The sequence below is a fragment of the Equus przewalskii genome, chromosome 22, assembly GCF_037783145.1.
Source record: "Equus przewalskii isolate Varuska chromosome 22, EquPr2, whole genome shotgun sequence".
Taxonomy (NCBI): domain Eukaryota; kingdom Metazoa; phylum Chordata; class Mammalia; order Perissodactyla; family Equidae; genus Equus; species Equus przewalskii.
In genome coordinates, this window is record NC_091852.1 from 5,061,121 (window position 1) to 5,081,279 (window position 20,159).

A 20,159-nucleotide genomic window follows, 5' to 3' on the forward strand; every position below is an offset into this window, starting at 1 on the left:
GTGAGAAAATAGACTAGAAAAAACATGTATTGCGGGGCACTTCATAAAGAGGAAGAGCTACATGACGATAATGAAGACTTGGGAAGAACCTAATTCCCAGATCCCATGGGGGAAAGTACAGAACATTCTGCTCCATGCCACCCAGGGCCAGAGTGGTTTGGAGAAAGAAGGGGAAGAGGTCAGAAGCTCCCCAAAGGTGGTAGTCAGTCAAATACTTCCCCAGAGAGAGAGAATAAGAAGGATGAGGAAGCATGGAGATAGAAAAATACATTTAAGGAGATCTGGTCATAGAATAATTAAATCCCACTCCCCACACCCAGCCCATGGTGGAAAGGCAATTACTCCAGACCACAACATGGCAAAGTGCTATTAGAAATTTGTCAGGAGGATAATAAGCAGAAAAATCAAGTGCTCTTGTCCTCTCTAGAAATGCACAGCTTCAAAATTTTCCAGCCTCATCTTAAGTCCTACCCTTGTCTTTCAAGCCAAAAGGGACACCATGCAAAGAGCAGGGGTTCTACTTAATGTTCAGTCATCATGATGAGGAAAATCAGAATTTCCACAGTGTCTCTGCTCACTCTGAAAATGCATCATTTGAGTTTTCAAACAGTAGCACTTTTCTCCCAATAGCAACTGAGATGGTAAAAATAATTTTACTTAAATTATATCAGCCATGAAGTTAACTACGGTGTAATGACCTCGCCTTGGAGTGAACTGAGCTGCATAAAAGGAATTAGAGTGAGGGGCCTGCCTGGTGGTGTGTGGTTAAGTTCGTGCACTCCACTTTGCAGGTTCAGATCCCAGGTGAGGACCTACTACTGCCCGTCAAGCCACGCCACGGCGATATGCCACATAAAATAGAGGAAAATTGGCACAGATGTTAGCTCAGGGCTAATCTTCCTCACAGAAAAAAATAAAAGGAATTAGAGTGAGGATGAAAAGGATTATAAGAAAAACTCAAGACATAACCGAAGCCCGAGTCCTACCCATTCTGGTCTCAGGGGGCCATGGTCATGTGATAACTAACAATTGCAGCATACTGTGGGTGTCTAACGCCGGGGTAATGCAGACAACTAAGACCTTGCAAACCATCATTTCGGGGTGTGTACTGAATGCATGCGTGGACAAATGTTGGGGACTGGGAGGGGAGAGGGATCGTACTTCTAAGTAAAGCTGATCGTGAACCTGAAGTGAAATTTTCTCCACACCCTTGTTGCATGAACTTCTCTCCTCCACCCCAGAGATATCTTTTCCCCCGTCATCCTTTGTGATCAGAAACTAATTTTATACATTAATACATCAGTGTTGCCCACACTTAAGTTCTTTACACACACTTTCTCAACTGATGCCTTATCTAAAACCTTCTGTACCCTACCCTTCACTCAGAAAAGCCTTCTGAAAGCTGCAGGTCCCTATGCAGAGATGCATCTCTGCCACTTCTCTGGTCTCTCCTACTGCTCTCCCCACCCCCACCCCTGCTCTGCTCCAGCCACTCTGGCCTCTGCTCTTCCTTCAACACGAAGAGCTCGCTCCAGCCTCCCTGACTTGCGCGTGCTGCTCCCTCTGCCCAGAATGCTGTTTCCTCAGGTGTCAGCAGGCTCATTCTCTCTGCCTTTGAATCTTCGCTCAAATGTCAGCTTATCAGAGAGGTCTTTCTTAATGATTTAAAAACAGCAAAACTCTCACTATCCCTCTCTTGCCTTGCTTCACATTATCCATAGTATTATGACTTGTACACAAATGTTTGTACTAGTTTTATTTTCAGTAGTCACAAACTGGAAATGCCCAAATGTCCACAAACAGGTGAATGGATAAACTAATAATGGTATATGCAAAGATAAGAATATTACTCAGCCAAAAAAAAAAAAAAATGATGAGCTACTCATATAATATCATTGATGAATCTAAAAGTAATTATGCAACATAAAGGAAACCAGAAAAAAAAGGAGTAAACATTTTAGGATTCTAATCATGTAAATTCTAGAAAATGCAAAGGTATCTATTGTAAGGGAAAGTAAACCAATGGCTGCATGGTGGGCTGTGAGTGGCAGAGGGTGAGAGATTATAAAAGGATATGAGGCTGATATATGGTGACAGATAAGGTCATTGTCATGACCATGATGATGGCTTCACAAGTGTACACAGATATCAAAACTTACCAAATAGTACACTTTAAATATGTGCAGTTTATCGCATAGGAATTATACCTCGATAAAGCTTTAAACAATGGCTCAGGATGAAAAATCTATGTATCCCCCTGATTTGGAAAGTAGGTTTGGGAACCCTATATTGACTCCACCATCTCTCTCCTCATGCCTTTGGGGGTCAGTCCTATTCAAATAATCATTTTTTAAAAATTTAAATTGAAATTAAATTATTTACTTAATATTTTTATTTAATTTTTTAGCATATTCCTTATCCTAAATAATATCATGAAACCAAGAGTATGATGTGCCAGATATATTTTTCTAATAAATTTAAATTATCAGAACTAAAGATGTTAGCCCCCGAGAATCTTCTAAAACCATCTTGGTACCACTGATGATGTATGTCCCCAGAAACACAGTGTCATTCAATGGCGGTACATATCAGTGGTAGTACATACAAGTGACAGCCAATGGCAGCTATATACCAGTGACATCCAACGGCAATACATCCTAGCGCTAACACAGTGAGTTTGGTGTGGAAATAAGTTTTATTTATTGTTATAATGTTTCTTAGTCTCACAGCATAAAACATTAAAGCTGGAGTCATGAGGCCTGGCTTCTGCCTCTGGATCTGCTACAAACCAGCTACGTGATCTTAAGTAAGTCCCTTAAGCTCTCTGGGTCCCAACATCTTCATCTCTGCAATAAAGGCTTTGAATGATTCCTAAGCTCACTGCCTGCTCTCACTGTCTTTGATTCTACCAACGACCACAAAGATGCAGGAGGGAATCCGAAGGAAATTAGGGCTCTGATACCTACTTACTGTTTAATCCCCGTGATGAGGAAAACATAAAAGAATTCCCACAAGGTCTTTGCTCAATGACTGAGAAACACAAAATAAATAATATTTTATAAAATAAAGTAATATTTTTGATGTAGTAACACTAACCCATGACCCACCCAAACGTAGGCAGCCGGATACCAAATATCCATTGCCTCAAGGAGGGCTTATCAAGGTAGACCCAAAATTAAAAAGTTGAAATCCTTAAGGCCAGAATGCTCCTTTTTTTAAATGGAATCCAGTAGGTACAAGGAATGATTGAATTAGAAAAACACCATTCTGCAGCCCTTAGAAATTAAATAATTGTTTCAGGAAAAGACCAGAACTGGATATTAAGCCCATTAGGTTCATGTTTTGGGGGACAAGGACATTAGCTAGGGCCAAGCTATCACTCTACAAATTACCCACCAACTGCAAAAGGAAAAACGTATATTTACAAAGAAAAGATCTGGTGGTCGCCATCTCTAAAAAGTGATCCAGCTTAGACCAACAGTGTAACAATCTGACACAATGCGCTTCTAGATGTGGTACAGTCTGAAGCGCACAGCATCTCTGGGATGTTCCTCTTCCCCAAAACTTTTCACCTGAATCTAATCAAGCCTTTAGAAATATCTCCTGTCACAGGAAATACAGGAGATAAAAGACAAGTTAAAGAATCCCACCAGCAAACTATCAGACACAGTCAGAATGAAGGACAGACTACAGGACAACTGACCGGACTCTTCAAAAAGTCAGTGTCAGGAGGAAAAAAAATGGAGGTAACGTTCTAGATTGAAAGGGCCCAAAGAAACACAGTGACAAAATGCAACGCATGAACTTTGAGTTGATCCTGGTGTGAAATACAAATAGCTGTAAAAGGCACTGTTGAATAACTGGGGAAATTTGAAGATGTACAGGTAATATCTGTTATTTCAGAGTTATTTTAACTTTCTTGGGTACAGTGATAATGGTATTAGGGTTGTGCTTTTAGGAGATTTGTGTCCTTAGTTTTAGGAGAAACATGCTGGAAAATTTAGGAGTGAAGTGACATGATGTGGGAAACTTATTTTCAAACAGCAAAATGTTAAACAGAGATTGAATCTAGATGTTGAACATGCAGATGTTCACTGTAATATTCTTTCAACTTTTCTTCGTGTAGAACACGTCATCATAAAAATTTGGAGAAAAAACAAGATCCACATGTATGACAAAAATTATTTGGAAGATGAAGTCAGGCCAAACCACTTTTCATATTCTTTCTGTATCCACGGGAAACAGGAAGTAACTTGTTTGTTTACAAGTTAAAGGAAGGCAGGAGGAGCTCGTACCCTGTCCCCTAGTCAAGTATGGGGGGTGGGGACCCATAGAACCTCTAGTCAGGGCTGGAGATTCCAAAGAAGAACCCCAAGTCCATCTTTCTGGGAGGACCTGAAAACATGGCCAAGAAGCCAGAGCAACCCCAAGCCTGTAATGGCAGGAGAGTGATAAAGCCGGGAGACCATAGTGTGTCTAGGCAGAGAGAGCCGGGGCCAGGTTCACAGCATTTCCTGTGTCCCCAAAGCTTCAAGGATGGCCTTGCAGAGAGGCATGTGAATATGGTGGAACCTGGTTAGGAACACAAGACATTACACCTGTGACTTGCCCGAACTGGTGGCTGAGGACAAGTGGGAAGAGAGACAACACAGCAGAAACCAATATTGAGAAATGACCACCAACAGCCACAAATATGCTCCTCCCATGCAGGGGCACTTCATAATCCCTGAGGCACGCACTCTGCCACCATCCAGAAACTGAAATGCCGCCTGAGGAAATGGAGAGCAGAGAGAGAGAGACCCTGACTTGATGGAACAAACGCTGAAGTCTCTGTGATTGTCCACAATTGTCTGAGATTACCCGGAATGGCAGAAGATTAAATTCCTGCCACCTAGTGCAAAAAGGACTAAAAATAGATATTTTATTGAACAGTCTGCGTGAGATATGTGCCTGCTCCATTCTCAATCCCATCCTAGACATTTAGCTATGCCTCCACCCACCGCCATGGTATCACAGGATAACCAAGATATAATGTGGTTCAATATGGATAACTCTAATGTTTCAAGGATTTATTTCAAACAAAATAACAAAGCCATGCTGTGAAGTCTAACTGGAAACAGTTGGGGAACTGCCCAGCTGTTGATTTGCTCCCTGAAACGCACAGCGTTGCAGAAGAGAGACCTCGGCAGGGCTGCCTCTCTGCTTGAGCTGGGATTTCAAAGCTGCCTCTGGCAGGACTCATGCTACATGCAAATTAACAGTAAACAGAGTTATTGGGAATGCCAACTAAATAAGAAATAGCTTCTGATTATAACTTAGAGGCCAGACTTTGTTGAGAAGATCACAAGTTTGAAAAGACATCCAGGGATATTTAGTATTGACCATACAGACACAATATTTCATATGTTAGTAGTAAGAAGATTGTAATTCAACAATGGAGCAAAAAAGCTATATCATTACACACCAAAATAATAATGGACATCACCAGAAGTACATGGCGGACTCTTTTTTATTTTTTTTTAAAGATTGGCACCTGAGCTAACAACTGTTGCCAATCTTCTTTTTTTCCCCCTGATTTTTCTCCCCAAATCCCCCCAGCACATAGCTGCACATTCTAGTTGTGGGTGCTTCTAGTTGTGGCATGTGGGGTGCCACCTCAGCATGGCCTGATGAGCGGTGCCATGTCTATGCCCAGGATCTGAACCGGCAAAACCCTAAGCCACCAAAGCGGAGTGCGTGATCTTAATCACTTGGCCATGGGGCTGGCCCCCATGGCAGACTCTTTTAGTGAGTATGTGATTGTTTTGAATGGTTTTGTAACAGGATGGTAGACATAAAAGCTGGAGGGGACCCTCAGATGCCTTTTGGTCCTGTACTATTATTTCTGGTCTGCACACAATTTACTTTTACAGATGATCGGGAAAGGCTCAGTTGGCTGGTTGACTCTACTCAAGTCTTGCCAGGACTACTGAAGTTGACAAGCATAACACCACCTTATTCTCAACATTCTCCCTCCCACACCAGCCCCACCCCTGAACTCAAGGCCCCTTCCTTCCTCTCTCACTAGTGGGCGCTGAGATGATTCTTCCATCTTTAATTCAGGATGTTAATCTCTTACTAAAGACTTAAAGAATTGTGATGGAGATTCTCTCCCTCTCTCTCTCTGTCTCTCCCATTCTCTGTCCTCAGAACAATAAAGCTCCCAGATGATCACAGAAGAAGCCAATGTATTTCTACTTTTGCTCATGCCTCGAGGAAAACAAAGATCTTCCACCGCCATGTGCCTGGCCAAGCCTTGGCTTCTCTCACAGGAAATGCAGCATCTTTTCTTGGTCTATGGTTATAATCATATGGATGACAATCAATTGTATAAGGAAGAACTTATTTTCTCCAGAATCTCTATTTTCGTCTCCAGCAGGCTATGAATACAGCAAAAATTAAAGTCTATTTTTGTTCGAAATCATTTTAGTAGTTGCAATATTCTCCAGGCAAAAGGGAAGCACATGCGAACAGGAGGCGCTATGAGCTCATGTTTCTAGATTAAGCTAACGGTTCTGGGGAGGCAGGGCCTTCTCCTGCCCATCCCACTCCTGCCTGCCCTTTGTGCCCCTTCCCTATGGTGACCACTCCTCCCAAAAGAAACTAGTCAAACCAAACCAAACCATACCAAACCAATCAATAAAACAGATTTCTCATAAAGCCCCAAACAACGTAAACAGATGAATTGTTCAAATGACAATAAAATTAAGAATTTGCAATAGTTCATACATAGTGTCTTTAAGGGCTGAGGGACTTAAAATTAGCATTTGTTTCAGCAACTTTATACTCATAATACATCCCATAAAGTAGAGACATGTTATAATGATAATTTTTCTATGAACTCAACTAATAAATCTTAAAAGACTAGTAAACACTGTATACATTTGGACATTTTTCTGCAGTTCAGACTGAGTATGAATTCACACAGGACTCTCCCCTCACTCTTGTCCTTAATGATGTATTACTGTAACGTGAATCTGAAAAATAATTACCCCTTATGGAATTAGTTCAATGAGCCAGGCACTAAACTATGCACTGATTTAGTTTTTATAATCAGCTGAGAGATGCATATTATTCCTTCATTTTACCAAAGAGGAATCTAAGATTTAGAGAGTTTAAAAATTTGCCCCAAATTATGGTTAGCAGGTGGGAGATTTGGGATGGGAACCCAAGCTCATCTGACTCGTAAATCTCCAATATTCTATCTCTACTTGCTCCTAGGATTGAAGACTTAAGAGTTAACAACTTACAAACACGAAGGATGTGCAGTGTTCAAACAGGCTGTCTTCTGAATTACCATGTGACAATTCTGCTGATTTAGAGCTAAATTTATTCCCGTAGTCATTCAGTATTCTTGCCCAAAATAAAGTAGATAAAATCAGAGCATATGTTAGAATTTAAGCCAAGTTCTTATCTGTCTTCTTCATAAATTTTGAAAAGCTTGTCCACCAACATCAGATGCTAGGAATGAGGAGGAAGAAGACCAAAAGAGGGAGCAAAGTAGAACTAGGAAGCACAGAGTGCAGAAGGACAAAATGGCAGGAGGAGAAAAAAATGGAAGGTTAAAAAACAAGAGAAATAAAGGAGAAAATAAGAAAACCAGCAGATTTTCCTATTTAGGAACTCCTTTCTATTATCTTTTGTTTTTTTGAGGAAGATTAGTCCTGAGCGAACATCTGTTGCCAATCCTCCTCTTTTTGCTGAGGAAGACTGGCCCTGAGCTAACATCCACCCATCTTCCTCTACTTTATATGTGACGCCTGCCACAGCATGGTGAGCCAAGTGGTGCCATGTCTGCACCCGGGATCCGAACCAGTGAACCCAGAGCCGCCGAAGCGGAATGTGTGAACTTAACTGCTGCACCACTGGGCCGGCCCCTTTAGGGAGTCCTTTTTAAAGCATGTTATGATCTGTGTAGGGAGGTCAAAGTGAGTTCACCACAGGATTTATGGAGAACCAAAAGTAACAATTTTGCCTGACTTTTAAGTATAAAATCTACTTTCTTAAGAGATTCTTTACCTTTTAGTGAAACTAGTAGCGTGGAAAGTCCCTAAACAATACTGGGCATACTTTCCACATTACAGGCGAATCTGGGCTCTCCCCCAGTCACACTGGGCCAGTGGGATGCCCTCATGTGACAGGTAATTTAAACAGTTCAAGATCAGTGTGCTTGCAAGGCTAACGGGAGAAGGGCTACTTCCACTTCCTGTCCTGTGTGACCTGGCCAGTTCCTGGAAGTTCCACGCGCACCTTCAATATGCTGCAAAGAGTAAGCATGTTCTGCCCTCCTATAGACATAAGCCAAATGTTGGCCCTACAAGAAGTAAGAGACTTTGAAAAGGAGATCTTCACCTCACAAATATATGGGAAAAAGCTTCGTATAACATTTCCATAGTTACAGGAAAGGAACGCTTGGGCTAATTCTTTTCTTTGGATAAATTTCTAATTTGTCCAATTACTCAATACCTCTTTCAACTGAATGTCTTTTCTGAAATTTCCAAGGATTTGATTGTTATTGACAAACTTTGTTCTCTACTAAGAGAGCCCTAAGATAGACTTTAAGTTCAATCTGAAGCTGGGAGAGGGCAGCAAAAAAGGTTCCTATAAAAACTTATATTCTCTGATACTATTTTGTGAGGTTTATATAACCCGTATTATAAGAAAACCAACAAAGCTCATTACTTACTTTACAAAAAAGAGTTAATTGCTAAGTTCTCAAAAATTTCTTTTTATTAGTGGCTTTCTGATGCCAGAAAGTTAAAATAATACTGTTGGTCTCTCTGAAAATGTCACACTAAAATTTGTTCAAATATCTTTATTCTGTATATCTCTGAAAAAGACAGGAGTACTTCACACCAAGTTATAAAAAATTTCAAAAGAACTGAAGAGCTAAGTTAAAAAAACCACACATATGGAGTAAAACTAGTAAAAGAGATATTAAAAAATATGTTTACAATCCTAGAGGAGGAAGGCCTCCCTAAGGAAGTCACAAGCTTAGATGGAAAAGGACAGACTTGCTTCTATAAAGAGGTAAATCTTTTTGTTTGACCAAAGATACTATTAAAAAAAGACAAAATATTGGAAGAAAATAGAAGCAATATATATAACCAATAAAAGATTTATATATATAACATAAGGAAGTCTATAAATCAATAAGTAAAAACAAACATTTATTCTTATTCTTCACATGATAAAGATGCTTAACTTTATTATTAATCAAAATATCACTTTAACTGAATTATCAAAAATATAAAAGATTGATAAAATCCGACGTGGATGAAAATACAAACGAAAGGATATCCTCATACTGTTGGTGGCAGTGTAAGTTGATGAAGCATTCATGACACCTTTTCCCTCAACAATACATTTCCAAGTATCAATCTTTCTACGTAAGGTATTATTTGAAACAATTATCTGAAGACTTGGTAAAATTCTCAATGCCCATGGGAAGAAGAAAATAAATCACAGTTCACCAATAATAACAATGCAACTATTTGTATACTAATTACTAAATGCCAGGAACTTTGCCAAGCACTTCACACACATCGACTCTGTGTTATAACAACCTTATGAAGTGGGTATAGTTATTGCCCCTTTGCAGCCGGAAATACTGAAACATGAAAAGAGGAGAAGCTTGCTCAAAGGCACACAGCCCGTGGTGGGCAGAGCCAACTTTCAGACCCAAGTAGCCTGAGAGCAGACTTCTCGGAAGTACTATCAACTTGAATGCAGTGGATTCCTGGATGCTGATATGGAAAGATCTACAAGGCAACTTGTTCCCCTTAAAAAGACGCAGACAAAATTGGTATTATCATTTCTTTACGGAACTGAAAATGAATATATTTGATTCCATAATAAGTGAAGCTATGTATTTTTTTATTTACGTAGCCATATACATTCTAGACGGTTAAAGAAGGCTATTCCCAGGAGTGGAAACGGTAGTAGGAGAGCGGGGGAAGTGGAACTTTCACTTTAACTCTATATATTTCTAAACTGCTTAAAGTGCAAAAAACAGAAATGCATTTGTGTGTTACTGTTATAATTTTTTAACGTTATTTCTCTTTAAAAAATGGCGGCGGATTGGGGGGGCATATGGAAAAGAGTTTGTCCTTGCAGATGTTTCTACAACTGTGTTTCTGGCTTTTGGTCACATTTTTCCCTCTTTTAAAAGTTGATCCAAATATCTGTTAGACTCAACCTCCTAAACTTTCCAGAATGAATTGTTTTCAGCTCATATAAAAGGCTTTCACCTTCAAACTCTTTAGCTTTGGCCCCATTATGTTTATGACTATTTTTAAATAACAAAATTTTTGGTTGCTGTTGAAAGACATCGAGGAGATCATTTATTAGAGGAAAAACTTAACTGTGTGCCTTTAATCTGAGTTCAGAAAACCTGGCTCTGCATTCTGAGGCAGTGTAGTTCTCTGGTCAATTGGTAAGTGGAAACATCCACAGCTCGAATAGCAGATATGAGTGCACATCAGAGGTTTATGTGCAAGGACAGGAGGCTGCGGAGGGAATCTGCAGCCTATCAACACTGAATAACAGAAAGGGCTTCCTATTCTACTTCCTCCTGTGGGATCTCTTAGGGTCACCGAGATATTTACTCTAGAAGGAGAAATGATGCATCAGTACTTAGGGAATAAATATCACATGTGGACTTCCATCAGGAAATGCAAGTAATACAAAGCTGATGGCCTCAACTATTTGTCTCCAGTGTGACGAGTGCCAAGCCCTCTCCGCCCTTCTGGCTCCCTTATATTTTTTCCAGCCCTGTGCACCATCAGTGCCATCAGGCAGGGCTCCCAACATGGAGCGCTCTTGGAAGGCTTGGCAGCCCCTGTGCCCCAGGATGCATCCATTTCCCCTTCGTGCGCACTTCCACATCTTCAATGAGAAAAGGGAGCCAGGAAGCAACGTGAGAGCTAAATACAAGATCTGGTCACAGCACAAGCGAGAGCATTCAAAGGCCTGGATGCCTGTTCTGTTGGCAATAAATCTGCTCTGGAAAAGTCTTTGAGCCCCTTTTCAGTGGAAATTAAAATTAAAATAAATCAGAGGCAGCCTTAAAAGAAAAGGCATAAAACTATGTATTTACTTCTAAGAGTATTGATATAGACATAGACTAAATAGATTTGTTATGCCTTTTATGCATCCATATTAAACACACACATGAATAATCTCTATACAGATGGCCAAGCACTAACAGAGGGGCTTTATTTGGGGCTTCTGTAATTATGGTAACTAGATATTCAAGCAAAAAGCAAGAGGATGGTGTAAAGGCACAGAAATGAACATAGCAAAAAGGACTGCGGTAAATTCTACCTCTTGACATCTTTACTGAAAAAGGGCTTGTGGTCTATTGGATGCCAACAACAAGAGGCTTGAAATATCAAGCTTAAAAGTATCAAGCAATAATGAAAGATAAATTCTAGGTTAACACCAAGATAAGAGCCACCATCTGGCACTTCTGCCCACTTCAGAGCTGGACAAAGACACATATTTTGAGGCCATACCTTCAAAGGCAGAGAGGCAGAAACTGAAGATGCTCACAGGCAAAAGGGAAAGCCAAAATGAACCCTCCCAACTTAAACAACAACAATTGTTGAAAATAGTGTGGGAAAACCTACACATCCTAAGACATAACCTGGACAAAACGACCTCTGTCTATGGCCTTTACTTATCTGGAATAATTGGTAAAAGGCGGGTGGACTTTGATCCTGTCAGAAACTTAGAAAAGCTCCAAGATCTCTTTAACATTCATATATGAGCTGTCCTCCAAAGATTAACTATTTTCCAACCACCAAACTAAAGTGGATGAAGTTAAAAATTCTCTGTGGCCATTCATTCGGTCAATTCATATTTACTGAGTGCCAACTTTGGGCTTGGCACTGGGTAAGTAATGATGACCAAGACTAATGTGAACCCCGTCGGCGTGGCGCTCACAGTTGGGGCTACATGTTCTAGAGCGCACCATGAGCACTTGGCACCGTGAATTGACAGAGCAGAGGAACAACCCCATGAGGCGTCCAGTTCAATAGCCCAGTCTCCAAAGAACACACCCCAGCTCACGGGCTGTACTCTAACACCCGGGTTTAACTCATGAGTTTGGACTTGAGAGATCACCTTCCCATGGAAGCAATGCCAACAATTATGTTTGGATTCTCAGGTCAGTCCACAAAGCTTGAGGTGCCCTGCATCCAGCTGCAACATGATTTTAAGAGGTTTCTAGTCTGTATTACCCTGGGCCTTTCAAATCAACAGTACTATATTGTAGTTTATAATCATGACGCTGCCACCACGAATTGAAACAATCGACGCTGCAGACTGAAGCATGCAATGCTGGGGATGGGTAAAAAGGTGTAAATGCCTATGGGTGCGCTGGCAGCCCTTCTTCAGCCTCAACCTGTCTCCCCAACAAGGGAATACAAATGGGGGCAGAATCTTCCAGAAGATGCTTATGAGGGCAAGGATTACATTGGGAGTATCTTCTGCACATCAGCCACCGGCCTCTCACACGGTGTCTGCAGTTCCGGCCAAGGCTACGTACATTTCATACTGTTCCTACTCAGAAATCTCAACTGACACATTTCCTAGTTGTTTCTGGAAGTATAATAGTGTTTTTACATATTCTTACCTTTTGTAAGACGTATATTTTTCAGCAGTAATCTCAGCTCTAATAGTATTTAAAATGCATTAACATGCATTAATTTTTAAACATCACTTTTTATGCAGTTTCAATTGCCCTCATTGCATGAGCCTTATCTTATCCTCTAGATGCCCCAAAATTATCAACTCATCATCTGACTAGCAAAACAAGAACCTGGGCTTAGGCCCATTTTGTTCAAACCATGGCAGTGATAGACGTGTAGCTGAAAATAGAAAAATGAACTATTCTAAACAAGTATGTGAGTCTCCAAGACAAATTTTTAAAACAATTTTATTTACGTTTAGGAATAAGGGAGCGAAACATACGCTATAGTAGTGACTGCCTGAAGGAAGTCATTTACTGGTTCTGTGACAAGGTTAAGCAAAATCTTTCTCACAATTCATTAAGGATACCCTTAGGTTATACTCTGAAAATGTAGTGCCTTAGCTGTAGCCACCCCAAATTATCCAAGTAAAATACTGCTTCAGTCTGAGTGCCAGAGCCTCTATACGAAATACAATCTTCTCTGCAACAAAATGTCTACCTTTTATTCTCCTCCATCACTGCGCTGTCGAGAATGTGCTCACTTTTACACATCATTCTGTCAGATGTTTTCCTAACACAAAGCTTGGGTGGACAGGGGCTCCAAATGTTGCTCCAAGAGTTCCCAAAGCTTTTGCTGAATTCTGAAAAGGACCTGGACATATCCTCTCACTGAAAAGCCCATGAGATGAAAAATCTCAAACTAAACCCTCAAGGCGGGAAAGAGACAGGGCTGGAAGCTGGCTTTCTCCAGTAAAATCTGTGCTTGGGGACATCCACTCCAAGTGTCTCTAAGGAAAGAACTGCCAGATCAGAACAAGGAAAGCAAAAAGCCGTGGTGGTAGCTGACACGCAGAGGGTGGCAGCCTGGCCTGGACATGGGTGCCAGCTGAATATGGGGACCCAGGAAGGTCTCTGAAACAGTGGGTAAGTTTGGTTTGCAGTGCCTCTCCCACATCTTGTCACACTCAGAAAGAGACCTGGTAGCCCACGTTTACCCCATAGAATAGAGATTGCCGAAGAATGTGGAGGCAACAGCAGCATGAACATCCCTTGGGAACCGTTAGAAATGTCAATCTTCAGGCCCACCACAGACCTATTAAATCAGAAACTCTCGGGGTGGCCCAGAAATCTGTGTTTGCACAAGCCCTTCAGTACTTTCTGATGCAAAGTCGAGTTTGAGAACCACCACCGGGAGATTAATAAAATCACTGTAGTCAGACCCTCTCCCTTGCCTTATTTATCACTGGAGAATGACAGATCTCTCCTCCTCCAAAAGAAATGTCAGGGGTCGGCAGGCCAAGGGGGAGTCAGGAGGAGGTTTTGGGGCTTTCTTAGGCCCAATTTACCACGACTCCTGTCTGTTCATTCCGGGTTTAGGAATCTCAGTCACAGGCACCAACAAAGGGAGAGGCGAAAACGTCAGAAATAGATCCCATCCACCCCGGAGCCCAGAGTATGCTGAGCAACTGACCGCTACTTAAGCATTCAAGCAAGAACACTGACAGTACCTGCAATGTACCACACAGAGCAAGAAAACCCAGCAGCCTTTATCTTCAATGCAATTAAGACACCACTAAACCGTCTTCACAGCTTCCTCAAGCTAGTGGCTACTTCCCAGAGACCATATCAAATTCAACAATAAATATTAGTGAATACATAAGTTGAAACTCAGAGCAAATGCTTTTAAATCACTACAACTCTTGGCTATTTATATAACAGGAACATTTAAACAAGTTTTCCCCCTAAAATGAATTCTCAATCATCTAAAAGAGACCCATGATCTCTTCTTGGGTAACGCAGTGCCTAATTTTTAATCGAACACTGGGAACTTTTGCATTAAAAAATCCCCACTCATTCGCAAAGCTTTGATGTACCTCCAATGGCTCTTCTTATTCTGCCTCCCAACACTGTTCGAATTTCAAAAGATGAGAATCTGAAGAAGCAGCAGCAACACCAAAAGCATGCCACAGACGACCTGGAAGTCAAGTGTACAGCAGAAAGGACCTTTCTGCACAAAATACATGTGTCCATAACCAGCCTACCACCACTGGGCCTCGCCTGCCTTTCTGAAGCAAAAGGAAAACTCAGGCAGTGTTGCCTGTATCATTATTCGTCACTTGATACTCAAGAAACCAGTTCTGTGTCTTCTGGGACAAGGATTCTCATTGGAAAGTGGGCAGTGCTGAGTAATCAACATTATTTTGCTCTTTCTTGATTTGTAGTATCATATTCTTGTTGCTATTTTTTCAGCCTTAAAACCCAGTCATCGTAAATCTAGCTGCTTCCTTCTTTACTGGTAATTAGCATTAGTCATAAGCCAAAAATTATTCCACAGAAGAAGTAAAATAAACACAGCCCTTCTTACCTTTCATGCCAAACTTGGAGTGTCTTGCCAACTTCAACAGAAACAGCATTACCAGCAGACAAAATCCCACTACAGATGCAATGACCACCACAGCATAGACCTGGAGAAAGGACCAGAGGGCAGTTATGGCCTTGCTGACCAGTTCCCTAAACCCAGATGATAATGATGATGATGGTGACAGTTAATATTTATCCGATGCTTGCTACTCGCTCTTCTAAGAGCTTTATGTGTATCAATTCAGTTAACCCTCAACAACCCTATAATGAAGTATGTAGGTCCTGTTATTACCCCTGCTTTACAAATGAGAAAATCTAAGTTAAAGCTTATAAAAATGGAGGTCCAATTGATAATAGATAGAGATATAGATATTACATATATCTATTTCTCTCTCCTCTATCGACCTATCTACTTACCTACCCATCTGGAGAGAGAAGAGAAAAGAAGCGTATATGAAACAGGAATGACAAAATACTGATAATTTTTGAAGCTGGTGAAAGATACAGTGGGGTTCATTTTGCTGTTCTCTCTACCGTTGTGCATGTTTGAAAAGTGTCCATAATAAAAGATTTTTTAAGCTGGTTGTTGTTGCTCTTAGACGTTGGGGTGCCCTGCAGCAGTGAGCAGGCCTGGAAGGGAGCAGGAGGGCACTGGTGGGTGAGTTCAGCTTGTGAGAGCTCATTGGGCTGTAGACTTATGATACGTGCACTTTTATATACGTACGAGAGAGGTGAATACAAAGTTTTTTTAAATTTAAAAATGCAATTACAAGATGTGGATTCTGCAAGCAGAGGAGTAGATGCAGACCTGTGTGAATCCTGTCGCACCCTGAGCTGCAGATGACAGAGGCACAAGTGCATAACGCTAAGTACATATTAACACTTTGGAAATAAAGATGGAAGCGGACCTGTGAACCGCCTTCCATTCCTGCTGCTCACCCCAAGTGGTCCTGCTTCCAAGAAAAGTTTGATTCTCTAAACCAGGAGTTGGCAACCTTGCTGTAAAGGGTCAGATAGGAAATATTTTAGGCTTTGGGGGCCATACAGCCTCTGGTGCAACTACTCAGCTCTGCTGGTCGAGCATGAAAGCAGGCAGACAGCATGTGAGCAAATGTGCACAGCTGTGCTCCAGTACAACCTCATTTGCAAAAACAGATGGACAGCAGATTCAGACAGTGTGCCGACTCCTGCTCTAAACTATCTTAGATGTCCACGCTGACTTAGATGCTCAAGCTTCTCTGTTTGTTTTAATCTGCATAACAATCCTTAAGACAGATATCATTATCCCCATCTACAGTAATCATTGGTGCTGTTTCCCAAACATTTCTGTTTTTCTCTGTTTCTCTTCGTAGGACTCACTTCCCGGCTTCTTTATGATGAGATGGGTTCATGTGACTAGTTCTGGCCAATGAGTTGAGACTTGCATCACTGCCAGGCAGAGGACCTCATTGCTACTGTGAGATCTTAGATTTAGGCAGTGGTTCTCAACCAGGGATAATGATGCACCCAGGGGATGTTTGGCAATTTGTGGTTGTCACAATGAGGGAGAAGGTGCTACTGGCATCGAACGGGTCAAGGCCAGGGATGCTGCTAAACATCCTCCAGTGCCCAGAACAGCGTCTCACAATGAGGAATTATTCATCCCCAAATGTCATAGGGCCAAGGTGAACAAACCCTGCTCTCGGGCTGTCTTTGTCTCTGCCATAATAAACACTAAGTTTCTAAAAAGTGGCTGCCTTGTCAGCCTGGTCTTGGAATGAGGATGAGGCTGACAGAGCTCCCAGACAATACATGTAATCAAGCAAGAAATAAAGCCTTGTTGTTTTAACCCACTAAAACTTGGGGATTTTTGTTACTGCAGCATAGCTTATCCTGATCGATACCCTCATCTCACAGTGAGAGGCAGTAAAGAGTGGCGATTAAGAACATGGGTTCTTCCTGGTTTTGAAATTTAGATTTACTACTTATTAGCTGCATGACTTCAGAATTACTTAAGCTCTCAGCATCTCATAATCCTCCTGGGTAAAATAGGGAATGTAATAATTCTACCTTTCAGGTTGTTGTAAATCCTCAAAGAGTTAATGCAGATAATAGGCTTAGAACAGCAGCTACTACAATATATAATAAATCAATGTTGGCTGTGATGATGATTATGATGATGAAAAACTGAGATTTAGAAAAAAATAAAGAAGCAGTCCAAGGTCACACCTCTCAAGCTTGGGATTCGAACCAAAGTCTGCCCAAGTATAAAGCTGTGATCTGTCCATTACATGGTCTCTCCAAAGCACGTGGCTAAGAATGAAGGCAGGATAATAAAAACACACGGCTAATCCTCCTGCAGCACCTTCTCTGGTGTCAGACGAGGACAGCATTAAATACGTCACAAAGCACAGAAAAGAGTGCACGCCAAGACCTGGCCAGGGCTGAGCAAACGTGTGCCAATTCTCTGCTCTGAACGTCAGCGGTGAGTGCCCTCCCAGAGGAGGCTTCCGGCGACGTTTGAGGACAGACGAACTCTGACTCCACGGCCCATCTATAGACAGAGCGGTGGCGATTCCTAAAAGGCCAATATGGGTCAACTTGCTCTGACCAAAACTATTTCTCTCTAAATTACCTAATGATTTGGGGTGTTTTGTTAAATCTTTATTTCTAACTAACACTTTCATGGGAAAGAGATCGTGGTATTTTAGCTCTAAGTTTCTCTTCCTTATAATTAAACTCTATACTTCTACAGATAGAAGGGGGATACCTAAACGAACAAGTTCCAACTCTATGGTATAGATGAGGAAACTGGGATGGAGAGAGGTTAGGGGACTTCCCTGAGGCCCAGACCTCTGTGGTACCGACGTATAGTCTTGTACCACTTTGGAAAGCACAAGCCTGGCATCCAGGAGACCCGGGTCCCTGAGTTCGCGGGATACCTTGCCTTTACCAGCTGTGAGAGCAACCGATGCTTCACTTCTCCAAGCCTCCGTTTCCTCATTTGCACATGGGGATAATAACTGCTGCCCAGCCTTCTTGAGATCCTTATAGGATGTTTAAGTCAACCTGGAAATGGGCAGGGGTTCTAGTGCTGAAGAGCAGCTAATAATCCACTGAAAAATACTGAAACCTATTGAAGCAGTTCTCAATACATGGAACCCTTTAATAAAGACTCCTGTGATGATAAGAAGAATCACTTCCTCAAAAGGAGACTGTGTGATAAACACAGAGCTTTGCGTGTTATACGTGTGTTCAGACGGCTGTGGTCTCTACCTGGGAGACAGGCAGAGGTGAGTTTATGTTTGTTTGGTCGGTCGGTTGGTTGTTTGATTGTTTTTTATCTGAGGATATCTCTTAGCACAGAAAAACGAGGTGCCCTCCTCCAAAAATCCAGCAAGATTCGTGAGGAGCCCTTGCTGGAACACCAAGGTGTTTGAGTCTGTCTTCAAAGGCTCTGACAACACCTTTACCCTTCGTATCAGCTCCCTGCCTCTGACACTTTTCTAGTCTAATGGTCCTGGGATCAGGGACTGTTTATGTATCAAATATCAGATCCACTCACAAGTTTTAAATTTTCTTTAAACTTCTACAAAACATTGCCTTGCACCTCTCACGCAGATTTCCCAGAAGGCCTCAGGTGGAGCCACAATGTACAAACTTTCAACAAAGATTATTTTCAATGATCTTGCCTCCCAGCGACCCAATCAATTCAAACATCATTGAGATACGCCAACTTGGGGCTTGCATTTAGCATTTGGGTGCAAAAGAAAAAACTGAAGTTGGCATATATTTTTAGTAACTGGGATACATACACATCTGTGGGCTTAACAGATGCCGCTCGTATTCCCTCTGTATACGAACAAATTTCTCCCACCAGGAATCATTAAGTGGTTGGGTATGAGAGTAACAGTGGAAATGAGCGTGCAAGGCAGGGAGGGGAAAATATGCTGCAGGTGACTTAGCATGGCCTTTGTCCTTGCCACTTCAATGCAATGCACACAGCCCGCTGTGGGAGCGCATGTGTGTGTGCGCGTGTGTGTGTCTCCACAGACTGAATGTGCACATTTTGAGTTGCAGCTGAGCTGCGTCTGTTTATGAGGCTCACCTTCCCACCCCTGGCCCTGGTTTAAACACAAACACATCTCTTTGTTACTGCACCAGACCCCTCACTCATCACCCCACTTCCAATCTCTCTGTTCTGCATGCAGCCATTCTACCATGTTCATCGTTAGTCTAACCCATCTACAGTTCTTACTGAGGACCCCGGGGGCCAGGCACTAGTCTAGGGACTAGGGGTACAGCTGGAAAAACACTGACTCGGTTGCCTATACTAAGAATCTTATGAAAGAATCCAGGAAAGGGGAAAAGACATCAAATAAGTACACAAATAAGCAAAGTAATTACAGACGATAATAACTGCTCAGAAGAAAATGAAGCAGGTGATGGCTGCCTGCTGACTATCCTAGCTAAAGCCATGTGATGACTGACAGGAAGTGCATGCCTTCTAGAGGGAGCAGCATTATAAAGGCTGTGAGACAAGAGTAAGGCCAGAACATGCAAGAGGGCATTAAAAAAAGACAGGTGATAAGCAATGAGAGATGTGGGAGATGAAGTCAGAGAGACAGAGGAGGGCAAGGTGTGTGGGGCCTTGTGAGCCGCCACGAGGAGTTGGGCTTTTATAATAAAAGTTTTATTACAATTGCATTGGGAAGACTCTGAGGAGGATAATAAGAGTCATCCAGTTTGTGCTCTAAAAAGGTCACTCGGCCTGCTGTGTGGAGAAAGGCAGGAAGATCACAAGAGTGGGGGGCGGGGCACGTAGGAGGCTGCAGAGTCTCCGGGAACAAGCAATTGTGGCAAACTTTCCCTGTAAAGGGCCACATAGTAAGTGTTTCCAGCTCTGCAGGCCATACAGTCTTTGCAGCAACTACTCCACTTGCCATTGTAGCACCAAAGTAGCCACAGATGATATGCAAACAGACATGACTGCGTTCCAATCAAACTTTATTTATGGACGCTGACATTTGAATTTCATAAAATGTTCACGTGTCACAAAAATCACTCTTCTTTTGAGTTTTTTCAA

At 41.8% G+C, this 20,159-nt stretch overlaps 1 protein-coding gene across 43 annotated transcripts in view; it reads right to left on the minus strand.

Moving 5' to 3' along the window:
- NTRK2 (neurotrophic receptor tyrosine kinase 2) overlaps window positions 1-20,159 on the minus strand; it is a 345,658-nt gene that overhangs the window by 253,341 nt on the left and 72,158 nt on the right. For all 43 annotated transcript variants that reach the window (XM_008521436.2, XM_008521435.2, XM_070590388.1 and 40 more), the window contains one exon: window positions 15,099-15,198. In XM_008521436.2, the coding sequence (XP_008519658.1) occupies window positions 15,099-15,198 (100 nt within the window). The remainder of the gene's footprint in view (window positions 1-15,098; window positions 15,199-20,159) is intronic.